The sequence below is a fragment of the Phalaenopsis equestris genome, unplaced genomic scaffold (genome assembly GCF_001263595.1).
Source record: "Phalaenopsis equestris unplaced genomic scaffold, ASM126359v1 Scaffold214832, whole genome shotgun sequence".
Lineage (NCBI taxonomy): Eukaryota > Viridiplantae > Streptophyta > Magnoliopsida > Asparagales > Orchidaceae > Phalaenopsis > Phalaenopsis equestris.
Window position 1 is genome coordinate 47,968 of NW_018233583.1, and position 14,930 is coordinate 62,897.

The 14,930-nt window shown below is 33.6% G+C and overlaps 1 protein-coding gene across 1 annotated transcript in view; it reads left to right on the top strand.

Annotated features, from left to right (window-relative positions):
- LOC110037084 (RNA polymerase sigma factor sigB) overlaps positions 1 to 14,930 on the top strand; it is a 40,009-nt gene that overhangs the window by 9,571 nt on the left and 15,508 nt on the right. The window contains exons 2-6 of the mRNA XM_020741662.1: positions 1,878 to 2,038; positions 2,878 to 3,086; positions 3,140 to 3,437; positions 10,079 to 10,309; positions 10,397 to 10,537. Of these exons, the coding sequence (XP_020597321.1) occupies positions 1,878 to 2,038; positions 2,878 to 3,086; positions 3,140 to 3,437; positions 10,079 to 10,309; positions 10,397 to 10,537 (1,040 nt within the window). The remainder of the gene's footprint in view (positions 1 to 1,877; positions 2,039 to 2,877; positions 3,087 to 3,139; positions 3,438 to 10,078; positions 10,310 to 10,396; positions 10,538 to 14,930) is intronic.

The following is a 14,930-nucleotide window of genomic DNA, read 5'->3' on the forward strand; positions in this document are numbered from 1 at the left end:
GGGGAACTTGTCGGCAAATAAAACGGTTTCGCAGACCCAAACGGATGTCATATGTTTTCCTAGTTTATTTGATTGAGCCTCATCCTCAAGTCTTGTGTTTATCCCTCGGGATAGATACAGAATTTGAGGTAGAGCGCTCTTTCATTTAAACTGTGAAAAATATGAGGTCAGTTTGATTTCATATTTTTCTAAAGTCATATATATATATATATATATATATACACGTAAATTAAAACGTCCCTCCGAAGCGGGCGATGGGATTTCAATTCCGGCTGCCGACAACTTCTTACGGGCGACCCCCCAAACAACCTTTCTTTCTTACTTTTTAGTGCCGACAGTTCTTAACCTCAATTTTATTGTAATTTTTAAAATGAACTTCATTTAGAGATAGTTGTTGATTTACTTCATAAATCATATTTGTGGTATCCTTATTTCTCTTTCAGCAAATTTTCCTGTTTCCTTGTCTTTGGCAAACAACTTTATTAAACTCTTATAATTATTAATAGGCTTTTCCGGCAATTTTAAGGGTTAGGATTACCCTATATTAAAAAAATCTTAGTTGTTTTTACGAGGACATCATATGGATTATTGAAATTGGTCTATGGATATTTTAATTTATGAGGCATTTACATACATGCTACCCAATTCCTATTTATTTACGTATCTAATAACTAAACTTTACTTTTTACATTCAGATCACATAAAAATACCACTATTTTAATTTTTAAAAAGGAAAATACACCCTTTCATGCATAGGTAAGGTGGTATGCATGTAAAAATTAATGTTAAGGTGTTAGATATGTAAATAAGTAGAAATTGAGTGGTACGTATGTAAATCTTCCTTAATCTATTTATCAGATTGAGTTTTGCCTAAAGGCATTCCTAGCTTTTTGCTTACTTTATTGGCCATTGCAGAATTTGCTCTAGTCATGAAATGAAGACAATTTTTCTGTCTTTGTCTGGCTAATGTCACCTCAACGAACCTGTCATCCACAAAAACAGAGTATAACTTGTTGCTGTTAAGTATACCTGGATGGACTTTTTCTCATGTGGGTTGAGAGTTTAACCTAAAGCTGGAATCCTTTTATGAAGTCTTCTTTTGTCATATAGCTTTAGCTTTATATTGAGAGAAGAGGGCCATGCCCATTGTTTTATCAACCTGATTTGCTCGGATTTAACTGATAAAAATAATTGGTGATTTAAAACAGTATTAAATCATCAATTCTTTTCACAAAGTTAAATCGAATGTTAGTGATAGAACATTTTCAATCTGCCAAGAATATGTGTTAGCCATAAATTTATATTGTGTGAGATATCATATATTTATCTTATGGAATACCATGTTATAATTGCAGCCAGTTTTTTGAAATATTTGTTACAAGTTACAAGATGGTTTTGTGGGCAAATGTTTGTTGCAATAAATCAATAATCCAAAAGTTATGGCAACCTCAATGAATGGCTACTCCTATGATTTGATATATTTCACATTTGCAGTTACCACTCTAAAGGGCCAAATAGTTTCATAAGTTATCCATTTCCCTGATGTCATATCCCTTATGAAATCTTCTCTTTGTACATTTAGAACTCTATTATTTGAATTCTTCATTTCAGTTATTAAATTGTTTTCATTATTATTGTATCCTATGCCGGGGGATGGAGCTCAAACAAAAATAAAAAAAATTAAACTTCAAAAGTTCAATCTAAAATATAAAATAAAATCCAAAATGAAATGATTTTCTAATTCTTGCAAATATATCCAAGCATATATTTTTTATTATCATCTCAGACTTTCTGCTCGCCTCACTGCAAGAAACTCTTTTAAATTCTTATTAAACTCTATGGATGGTTATGGTAATTTCTAATTTTTACATGCGCAGTGAATGCTAGGGTCCATATTCATTTCAAGACACGCTGTTCTTCATCCCAAAGAATGGCGGTAATTGAAAAGCTCCATCTATCTGCTCTGGAAGCTCAATTGAAGTCATTAGCATCTACAAAACCCTTGACATATATAGGGGTTGTTGGTCCACCTGGAAAGGTGAGGGCAGATTACATGTATTACTAAGCATTCCCGGCACATTTGAAATTGCAAATTTTGTGAATTACATTGCAATTCTATTTTTGTTTTGGTTATGAAATATAGATGATGTTGTTTAGGTCAAAAGTTTATTCAGGTTATATTAATTATAAGGTAATGTCTAATTTATTAGATTCAACATGTAAATTTATATTTGAGCTGTCTTACAAACTTAATTTGCAATACATTTTTTTGGGGTAAATTGTACTCAGTTCGCCAGAGTTGTAAGGGTTGTTTCACTTTGGTCCACTTCTATATTTAGGTTCCTAATGTCTTTTTTATTCACAAGATAATCCTTAGTTAAAATGTTAATCTTCATGGAGATCGTTCATTAAATTGTTAACTTTTCCTTACAGTTTAATCATGTGAATAACATTTTGTTTAAAATGCAAAATTTTTGTTTTTTCTTTTGATGAATGGACCTCAACCTAATAAAGTCATTGTAGGGTTTGAGAAAAGAGGGTTAAAGTATCTAACAATGTTGATATAATATTTAGCCCAAAACATTTTTAAATGAACAAATGACAAGCATTGTGTAATATTTAGTCAATAATATTCTTTCATTCCATTTGATTCTCAACTAACTATGTTGTGTAAGGGCAATACTTCTGTTCTGTGAGATAATCTCTTATTGTCTTACTTTTAAGCATACATTTATTAAGGTAAAAATGATCAAGACTATCTTGGTCAATGAGCTATAACCTGAGAAAGAAACACTCGGCAATTAAATAATTTACATCTGATTATTAGGCTCAAACCTCCTTATATATTTACTTTTTTATGTTGTATTTTCGCTTCAGGGAGAAATTACAGAGACCTTGCCTAGAGAAGCATTTCTTACAAGCCAAGAGGCTGTAATAGCTGCAGCTTCTTCCGAGGCAATTGCTCTTGCAAAAGCAGCAGTTGAAGCTGCCAAAGAAGCTGCGCAGTTATTGGATGGTGACCCATGTTTGGAATCGGACAGATCAAAAGATTATGCAGCTGGTGATGAAAAATTTAGGGATGAGGTCGTTAAAATGGAGCAAATCTGGCAGAATTATTGTTCTGCTGAGGGTATATTTCAAAAAGTTCATCTCAAGATTTGAACATTTCTGATTTAATGACAAATGAGCTCGATTTCATGCAAAACATAGCTGTGCGATCTAAACGTCAAGTAGAGAGAAGGGCAAAAAGAGCTAAAGTGGCTGCAGAGGCTAACATTCCACTTGCTTCTGTTAGGTCAGGATCATCTGGAAAGAAAAAGCGTGGTGCATTGCAGGAGATTGATTATTCTGATCCTTTACATTACCTTAGAGGTACAACAAGCTCAGCAAAGCTTCTCACATCTGCTGAAGAGCAAGAGTATTCAGAAGGAATTCAGGTTGGAAATTTTGTAGTTTTTCTGCATTGTGAAATTTTTCTGTTTCTTTGATTCTTTGCTTGCAGCCTAACAGCAATTTTAGATATTAGTGGTAAGCTTTGCTGACCGCAGAATTTTATTGCTTTTATGTCAAAATAAGTTTATGCAAGTGTACTGATAGAATAAAAGAGGAATCATTAACGCTGCCAAGATTTAACCTTAATTATAAGGACAGAAAAATAAGATCTTTTTTTTTTTGGTTAGATACCCTTTATAGCAACATGAGTGTATTTTTTTTTTCTTTAGTTTCGTAGGATGTCATAACCAACTTTCTTTAAAATGCTGCATAGTTATGTCCCAGAGACAAGTTTTGGCACACTTCCTCACACTCAACCTTTTGATGAACTTACCGTTATTCTGTGGTTATATGCTTTCATGTAATACCAGAAATCTGCCCATTTTCATTACTCCTGCAGTTATCCCATACACAAATTTACATTAAATGCCTGTTGTTCAGCATCTTAGTACTATTTAAGAATGATTATTAGTGCCATAATTATCCAATTTCAAATTGGATGGCACATAGTTTGCCAATATTTACACTGAGGTGCAGAAATGTGTTTATTATTTACACTGATCACCAAGCTTTGTTCAGAAGATAAATATATTGATTGATCTTTTTGGACATTTGTGGAAACATTCAGCTTAATTTACATTCTGCATTATACTTTTTGTGAGCCTTATGAACTATTTATGATCATAAAATTTCACAAGCACCATCAACCTTAACCATCCTTCACAAATGGGACTATTATGCCGACCAACAAATTTTGATGAACTAATAAGTATCTGAAGATAAAGTTAATCCGAAAACGGGTAATTTAATCTATTATGCCTACCAAAACGAGCAATTTAACATATTACGGGTAATCTAGTCATTAAATTAGCTAATAAGCATCTAAAGACTATTACCTGCTGCTTATAATAATAATAGTAGAATTTAGTATATCACGGGTAATTTAGTATGTCATTTGTAATTTAGTAGATGAAATTTGATGAACTAATATGTATCACCCAGAAAGATACCCAAAAAGAAATGGTAAATAAGTACCTTACATCAAGACACCCAGAAAGCCAAGCCAAGCCTAACTAGACACTTAAACGCAGAAAGAAACCTAGGAAAAACATATATTTCTAACGCGGATACAGGCATGCAGGAAATTACATAAAGCAAATCAAATCAATAAATAGTAAAAAGAGGGCAGCTGAGCGCTACAAAAAAAAATGCAAAGTAAGTGGGGCAGCCGAGCATCTGCTCCACATATAGCCTTGCCTAGATCTACTATTGTCCTGCTGGTGGCTTGGCTTTTTGGGTGACTTTTGATTCGTGATCTATTAAGTTGAGGATCGTGCTTTAGCTTTGTTGCCTTGTTGTGGTTCATCCTCCCTCTTGACGTTCATGTTTGTGTTGAGGTTCGTCCTCTTGATTTTTATCATTGCTTTGATGTTCGTCTTCATTGAGTCACCTTATTAGGATTTATTCACGCTCCCTCTTTGAACAAGCCCCGTCTAAAACACACCCAACATTCCAGCCAGCCAATGAGGACAATCTACCCTTAGACTCAAGGGAAAATTGAAAATCTATGTTTATTATGGCATCTGTAGAAAAATATTAGCAATAAAATATATTAAACATATTCATCACTCATACGTCAAAATCATATCAGTAGGATAAATGTTTTCCTAACATGTTGTCTATTTAAATGTTAATTGGCCTAAATGTCCATCTACAACGGTAAAAGACATAGCATCATCTACATCCAATTCAAGCATGCAATTGGTGCTCATAAAGAAATGAAGGGAAGAAACACACAATACGATCAACCTAACCTAGATCTAGGTTTGTGAGCTAGCAAAGTCGCTTAATAGTGTGGTATGTAGGCAGTCATTCTGGCATTTACGTTAAAGTTGTAGTTCACGATGAAATTTAACTGATTACCATTAGGTGTTTGAAGTTCAAATGACTTACATATTGTGCAATTATATTCAATTTTAATATTTTGGTTGAATTTAATTATTACTTAATGTTATAAATAGTGTTGTGAAGGGTGACATTCACCTGACTGAGGATCCCGCTATTCACAACTCCCTAATCATAGTAAAGAATGACACGTCATTTTGCGGAGATGAAATGCACTCCTTGAATATCAACAAGCGGCTTCATTACTCTTTTTTCACTTTAAGTTTTATTTATTCATCTTTTAATTGATTCTTCATCCCCTTTTTTATTCTAATTTCATTTAACATCGGTTCAAGTTACTTAATATTTTAAGTCATCAACTTAGGTTTCCAGAGAAATTTTATGGAACTCTAAGTGAAGGCTTGGGAGTTTGAATTCCTAAAAGTATATTTGAAAAAAGTTTATGGTCAATTTTAAGAGATTATGGGTCTGTTTGGGGCAGCTGCAGCTTATCTAGCTTATGTTGACAAACTGCGTATCTGAAGTTAATCTTGATAAGCTATTTGTCTGTTTGGTTTGTACGTTTAGAAAAAACTGATTTGCTGTTGTTTCTGGATAAATAAACATTTTGCCCCTGGTCTATATAAGCTAAAAATAGACCAATATATTATAGTGGCATAAAGAAACAAAATTGGATTCTTGCAGTAACATTTATTAGAGATGAAAATAGACTAATCTAAGAAAGGAGCTTCAGAAACTCCGTGGTCAAGTTTATAAGCAAGGAAGGCCCTACGAAAATACAAAATAGCATTAAAAAGCTGAAAAATAGTCTGCAAAGATAAGTATTTGCACTCCCATTAGAAAGAAACACGTAGCAAGCTAAACAAAAAAGAGCAAGCTAATGAAACCTCTAAGATTTTGGTTAAGGGTCATCATAAGGCTAGCGAGAATATGTATTCAATGCACCATGTGAAGAGCAGGGAAATCAAATATGTTAACTATAAGTAATTAAAGTCAAAAAGATTATGAAACAAGTCATATTAACAAAATAGAGTATGTTGTATATGCAGGAAGTGAGCACCTACACTATTATTGCTCCAACTCGCAGTCAGGTGGAGAGAATTTGAAAAAAAAATTCAGTTCACATACAGAAACATAAATTTATTAAAAAATTAAGGGAAATTTACATTTGTAGCACACAATTCATAAGTATTTACATATCTCACACCTAAACTTCTATATTTACAAACATAACATTTCGGTGTTTTGACCTTATGCATGAAAAAGTATATTTAACTTTTAAAAAGTGGTAATAGTGATATTTTTTTATGTGATATTAAAGATTTAAGTGCTTTGTATGTAAATATGGGAGTTTAAGTGTGAGATATAGAAATACATAAAAATTGTCTGCTACGTATGTAAATGCCCCCAATATTAAACTAAAACCAACACAAACTGAAAATGTTCTTAAAAAAAAATCAGAGCGCAAACAAACCTCTATTTGGCTTTGTAATGATGTTAGTAAATCTTTTTCCTTATAGAAGATTTTTGTTTACAACACAACCACCGAAGAAAAAAACAGGAGAGGTGTTTGCCGGATAGAGAGGGATCTGACCAAATGGGGGAGTAGGGAGGAGCGGCTAGGGCAGACGAGCAAACTGGAGCAGAAGATGGAGCTCGGCGCAGCTAGGGTAGGACGCGATCGAATGAAGCCCGAAAGAAGGAACTCGGCGTAGCTTGGGCAGGGCGCTATCGAATGGAGCAAGGGTAGGGCAGACGCGATCAAATGGAGCAAGAGGGCAAAGTTGTGATACAATTTCATCGAACGCAGACCGCAACTATCATCTTGCGGGCCGTGTCTTTCAGAAATTAAAAACGCCGTATTTTTATAAGTTGTTCAAACGCGTTTACCAAACGGTGTGACAACATTTTCAAAACGCCACCCGCACTTATAAGCAACAGGCCCCATGACAATCAGGGGATTATGCTAAAGTTCTTCAAGTTTGTATTAATTGAAATTTAATGTTCACTTACTCAATGTTGGGTCATACAAAGTGGACCATGAATCTTCATCAAATTTTAATCCAACTTTGTATGAAGATTCAAGTTCTTCTTCATACAAAAAAATTCCCTAATTGTATTCAAGGTCCACTTTGTATGACCCAACTTTGAGTATATTATTTAAATTTTTTTGTATGAATATAAGTGATCTCCAGTCTTCATCAATTTATATTCAAGGATTATGCTAATGTTCCTCAAGTTGGGTCATACAAAGTGAATAGGCTAAAAAATTTGAAGCATTTTATTCAAGAGAGTCGTGCCTTGAGGTGCAACTCAACGCGGGTGAGGCATATGCCACACCCTGGGGAAAATGAGGCATAAGCATCATTATGATTTTTTGTAAAAACACTAAGTTATGTCTTATATTGCTTAATTTTAAACAAGAAATATTGTAAGTTTTTAATATACTTTATCCTTCCATTTATTTATTTTCTTTTTTAGAGGCTTTTAGCTCTTGCCATTCTGTTGTGGCTCCAATTAGAGTGATTCCATTCCATTTTCATAGTTATTTTCGTAGGTTTGAATTTTGTTCTCCTCACTTAGTTTCTTGAGTTTCAAATATTAGAATTTTATGTAATAGTTTAAATATATTTTTTAATTAAGTAGAGATTTTGGCGCTTTGATAAAAAGTTTAAGAGTAAAAACTCTAAATTTAAGAGTTTGTTGCCCAACCTCTTTCCTTGGCTTTTGTTTTGGTGAAATTCATATGTATGTCTTTTTTACTTGTTGATCTTTCTTCCAGTCTCTTCTAAATTTTTTGCCAATCTTTCTAGCGTCAATCTATATGTTTTATCTCTATTAGCATCAATAAAAAAATTTCTTAAGTTTTCTTGAAGCAGTTGGACAATTTAGGGCAAATCTTGACCAATTTTATTTTCTTCCAGCCTTCTTTGATTCCCTCCAAAAACAAGATATGTACTCCAAACATTCTCAAATACTTCTAATCCTTTGTGGCTCCTTCACACACTATTAGGACCTTCCTCCGATGCAATGTTCCAAGGCTAGTTAAAAGTCCACCCAAACTTAGCCTTCCCTGGCCTTGGGGGGGTGTTTGGTATGCATTTTTATTAGGATTTATATTAGAATTTAACATAAATCCATCAAAACACAAAAAAATAATAAGTTAAATCCCACTGCCCACAAATCTGATTTTTTGTCCGTTTTGGCGTAAATCCTGGATTTATTAAATGCAATTTTTACATGGATTTAACGGATTTAAGTGAGGAAGAATACACACATGCGAATTATCACTTCCCTCATCGCGAAACACTTTAAAGGGATTTAACTGGATTTAAACCTAATCAACTATTCTGAATTTAACACATTTGGATTTGATAAATCTGGATTTACAGGATTTACTCAATCCTATTTAAGTTAAATCCTGGGTGCAGCCAAACACTCCTTGGACTAGCTTTTTTAACACATTCCTAAGCTCTTTTGGATCACCCTAAACTTAAGAACATATCTCCCAACATTCCCTTGATGAGTGGATCATTTCCTAAATCCCTCTTCATGGCACGGCCCTAAATGTCAACCTCCTACTACAGCAAGAAAGAGGCTTGGATCACCCTTCCAAGGCTAGTTCACAGAGTGCTGAATCATTTTCTAATATCAGGGGTATATATGATATTTCCTTTTTGCAGATCATTTGGCATAGAAGTTATGACTTGTATCATCAACACATATAGCATTTTTTTGTTGACTAATCCTTTGTCTTTATTTATTGTAAAATGAATTTGATCACATTATATTTCCGGTTGGAAAAGTTTTAACTTCACGAATATATGGTAGCTGGACCATTAAGAACCATCTGGGAGTATTTCCTAGTTTACAAGGTTAATAAAAGTTGAATATACCATAATCATATTGGGCTTGAATCTCTTTCTAGACTTTTTAGAAAAAGAAAAGAAAACAAATATTTCCAAAAGAGTGGCGAAAACAGACTTTTTGAAACCAGTGAAAGAATTGAGAAAAATAGAGCAGATATGTCAAGATGCAGATGGAAGTATTTAACTCGAAGATAAAGAAACTGAAGAAACAAATGTGTTATAAACGTTAACCCTTGTAAAGTCAACCAAGTGTTCCCTTATCAATGCTTGTGGAATAAGAATCCGCATCTTGCACACATCTTTGAAGTTTCGTATCTGCTTATAGAAATATTTGAAGAGGCTTGTTCTTGGTTGTTGGAATTATTTTGGATTCTACCAAAATTCTTCTTCTTGTATCTTGTGTTTATTATTATTCCTTTTTTTTTTTTTTTGGGAAATTTACGTACATACCACACAGTTATTATTATTATTCCTTTTTTTAGATTTACAAATATAACACCTAAAGTTTGATTCTTACATTTATAACATCTTGGTGCTATAAACTTATCCATAGGATGGTACATTTGACTTTTAAAAGTTAATAACAGTTGTATTTTTTATGTGATGTGTGCTTGTAAATATTAGAGTTTAGGTATAAGCTATGTAATATGGTATGTTTTTTTCATCTCTTTGGTTTCCTGTAAGATTTTCTTTAACATGCTAAATTGTTTCCTTTTCTGATCCCTACATCTTAAGTACGAGTGCAAAGAAAAATATTACTTCATCTATATTAGAAATTTAGAAAAGAATTCACTGGTAATGATCTAATGCAGGAATTGCTAAAGCTTGAGAGAATCCAAGAGGAGCTTTTAGGAAGGTTTGACCGCCAACCAACTTCTTTTGAGTGGGCAGCAGCAGCTGGACTCGATACAAAAACTCTTAGGCAGCGCCTAAACTATGGAACTCATTGCAAGGACAGGATGATCAAAAGCAACATAAGGCTTGTTATTTCGATTGCAAAAAATTTTCAAGGTGCAGGGATGAGCATCCAAGATCTTGTTCAGGTCTTATTATTACGTTATTTGAAGTGCATTACTTGTAACTATTTTTTGCGGCATTCATCTAAGTACTGTCTTCAATTTTGTCCATAGGAGGGATGTCGTGGATTGTTAAGGGGTGCTGAGAAGTTTGACGCTTCAAAAGGATTTAAATTTTCTACATATGCACATTGGTGGATTAGACAATTTGTTCGAAAATCTCTTTCTGATCAATCTAGAACAATACGGTTACCGGTAAGTTTTTTGCCATCTATAATTATTTTAGTAGTTTTGTTTTATGAAAAACATTGTGAAGAAATCTATAAAATCTTGATCGTTGGCATCCTGAGTTTTTATTAACCATACTATTTTTTTTCTTTGATTTATTTGTTTGGCTTGTCAACCATGAAGTGGTGATAATTGTCATTATATGATCAATGTTAGGTTTACCCTTAGTTAGGGGTTTATTTAAAATTCATGGTGCTATTATTGTACTATGTAATAAGTATGATTTGTCATAAGTGAATTCCACTCTGAAGGGATGTGGACGGACTCTGATTTGACTAGCAGTTACTACAATGCACTCGGTTTGTAACCTGAGTAAAAATTACTACATGATTTAGGGAAAACCTCAGCTTGAAGTATCAAAAATATTAAATTTTAGCTAGAAATTATGTCATACTCAATCTTTATAATCCATGTGTTATTTTTGTAGTAGAATGTATAGAGGTCAACAAAACTATCTTGTTTGAATCATTTGTTTTATTCTCTACTATGTCTGTTTATTCTACTTTTCTTTTTTAGCTGGAGTATTTTTATTCTGCAATGTCTCTTGTCTTATTAGTTGTTGGGAAAGGAGTATAAATAAGGGCCAATTCTATCATGGATCTGAATATTGCATTGAAACCTTGAGCCATGGTTCACTTTATTGTCCACTCTATGAGATTTTCTGCCCATCTTTAAAATTTTCCTTGTTCCTCTCTTTTTAGCATTTTGTTTCTTCCCCCTTTGCTTGGAGCTCTTTCTGTCTTCCCAATCTTATCAGATATATTTAATATTACGTTAACTAGTATAACAGCATATTGGTCTTCTACAGATTATTGTAAACCTAACCTGTACATGCTTGCTTCCATCTATTTAGCCACCACTGCCCACCTTTGATTTGCCATCTTTTTATAAATTCCATAATTCTAATTGGCGTTTTTCTTATCCCCTCACTTAAAACAGCTTCTCTCTGTGTGCGCGCGCGCGTGTGGTGTGTGTGTGTGTGTGTGAGAGAGAGAGAGAGAGAGAGAGAGAGAGAGAGAATTACAGTGAAGTTCCTATAATCAAATTGTTCTTGCACCTCTGCCACTATTTGATCTCCGCTACTGCTTTTTTAACTGTATTTTTACTGATGTCTTGAACACTTCCTGCAACAACCATTTCAAACTAAATGGACTCGGCTTTCTCACTCCTCTTCCTTTTATTCCTATCGCGTGCTACTGATGTTAAATCTAGTTTATCCGAATCTTGTGTACAAGTCTTAGCTATGTTAACTTCCGTCCTGATGTTTTTCTTGCTATAAATTTCCAGTAATCTAATTGCCAATCTTATTTTTGTGTCTTTATGCCATTCCCTAAGCATTTAATTTACTCATAGCTAATTGATCTTGAATATGCACAACACCTTTCTTTTCTCAAGTTAATCATCTCTCACTTCATCCTTTGTACTTTTACCCCGCAACTAGCTTAATTACTCATTCAATCCAATTGATGCATTGTAGAAAAGGTTGTGAGAATTTAATTTTATTTTCTTGACAGTTTATAGTCATCTATATAGCTTATAATAAGTAGGAGAGAGGATTTTTTTTCTTCTAGAAGTGTTAAGATGAAAGCTTCATTTTAAAATGAAACTCTCTCAAAATTTGATTTTTTTTTTTGAAGTAAAAATATATTATTAATGAGATGATTAACGAAAAGGCTCTTAGAAAAAACAAAAGATTTAGAATAAAACTCTTACAAACTCATGGTAATCCTTAAAGTTAAATCATCTATTAAAACAATGTTTTGTTAACATTGTTTATCTATGTATTTATATTGCCACAATGAGAGTAAAATTTGCCTTTTTCAATAGACAGATTATACTTATAGAATTAAAAAGGTGAAATTGTAGAGTGAAAAATAATGATATAGCCAAAACCTAGTTGATTGAATTTCTAAAATATCTCTGGGATGAAGCAGTAGATGTCACTTATTCTGCAATTAATAGAGTTAATATATGATCGATTACAATCCATTATTTACCATATGAAATCTTGTAAGGGAAGAAACCAAATGTATCACATTTTTTTTGTAGATGCAAGTAATTCCTATTGGAAAGTTAAAAAAGCAGTCTTAGTAAATTTGACCTGTCATGTGAAGAAGGAATATTTCTAGGTTTTTCCCATCATAGTAAGGCATTCAGGGTGTTTATAGGAGAGCGTTGATTGTAGAAGAATCTATTCATGTTATATTTGATGAGTAAACTCAAGGACTACCTAAATTGAGAGATCTAGATGATGAAAAGATTGATAAATTATAAATTTTAAGCTTCAATTGATCTGAAGTTAGCAATGGTGACCCCCAACTCCAAAGTTGTCCGAGGAGTGGAGATAGGCCTCTAATCATCTTAAGGAATTAATTGCAAGTATTCAAGTTCAAGGCATAAGGACAAAAAATGCACTTAGAAATGAGTTTGCTCACTCAGCTTTCATATCTCTGATAGGATATTCCATTATTAATGAAGCTCAAAAAGATGAATATTGAATGAACACAATGCATGAGGTATTAAATCAATTTATTAGGAACGGTGTCTGGGAATTTGTATTTAGACCAAAGGATTCACATTTAATTGGGACAAATTGGGTATTAAAAAATAAGGCTAATGATTTAGAAACTATAGTTAGGAATAAGATTAGACTAGTTGCACAAGGCTATAGTTAGGTTGAATGAATAGACTTCGAGGACTCATTCGCCTGTTGTTAGATTAGATGCTTAGACTAATTTTGGCATTCACATGTTACAAGGAACTTAAGCTATATTAGATGGATGCCAAAATGCATTACTAAATGGCGTAATAGAAGAAATGTTTGCTGAACAACAGCTGGGTTTTAATGAACAAATTCCTTTAAATTTTGTATATAAATTAAAGAAAATATTATTGCGGGCTTAGGCACTTAGAGCTTGGTATAAAAGATTTATGTATGTGTGGTTAACCTTGGATTTAGTATAGGGAAGATAATGTTGGGGAGATATTCACTTCTCTAGATATATAAAAAACACGGATTTAAGAGATCCGAATCAAATGATTGAACAGAAGTGCACAAATAATAAACCTAGAAAACTGAACACAGATTTAATGTGGAAAAATCTGAAAATGGAAAAAAAAATTATGGAGGTACACCACAACAAGAAATTCACTATGAAATGAACAGATTAAACCATACTCAAATCTTCTCTACAATCCTAAAAAAAATGAACGCTTCTCTCTCGATCATACATAAAAATTATAGAAATGCACCCATAGAACTTCACATGCTCTTCTACACGCACCGTTCATTCTGTTTTTCGCCCTTTTTCATGCATTGCCAAGAGCTTCTCCAAATTCTGCATCAAGCACTTGAATGTCTAGATTGTTCAAACTATTTCTAGCGTCAGATGGTTTGCCTCGAGCGTCGAGTTTCCAGACACTCTGTTTCGAACACTTAATGAGTATATCTGGGCACGACTGCACGTGTCCTGGGCGATGGATTGTTTATGGCTCTATTTCAAAAGACATTCATCTGGGCTCTGGATCGCCCTCTCTGGCGATGGATCACCCATACTAGCCATGCGCTGGTGGGCCCTCTCTGGCGATGGGTCGCCCATACCTAACCAAGCGTTAGGTCGCTCAGTGCAGATGTAGGATTCAATTTTTCTGCCTAGATATATTCAACATCCACACATACAATATCCCACTTGAACATTGATCGAAATCTTCTCTAATCCAAACTTGCGTCATCTTCATAGTCATATACTATAATGTGGTTCACTCCCATTCACATCCTTCCTGAATTCTTACTGAAGCCAAACATATCTTTAATTTTTCAGTTGTAACCATCTTAGTCAACATATTCTCGTAGGATTTTGAGCTGTATGCATGTAATAATTCATTTTGAGAAATTGGATAAAATTTTTAGTGATCTAAAAAGTACCAAAAATTTCAGATTCCTCAGATTTTAACCAGTTTATGTTATAAAATTCTGTGTCAAAACGATCAATTTAATATATAATATTATGTATAAATTACAAATGGTTTCAAAGATATAAAACTTGAAAGTTATATGCTTAATTAATTTAATTAAACCTGATTATTTCCTAAACTTCCATACCCTTCTCCCCACCTACCTCTAACACCATTTATTCGTTGGTTTACTCGAATGGGGGCTTCCAAAGCCTTCGAGTTCTCCTCCATTCTCTCAATTCCCTTCCCTTATCCTCTCCCTCACAGCAGCGAATTGGTTATGCTTGACAGAGGAATCCGCGATAGCAATGAGGGTGAGCGGCGGTCTAGGAGCCGTAATTCACTGTAGGGAGTTTGAGGGAGAAATCTATGAGTTTCAACTCTTCTTTCATGCTAATTTCGGCAT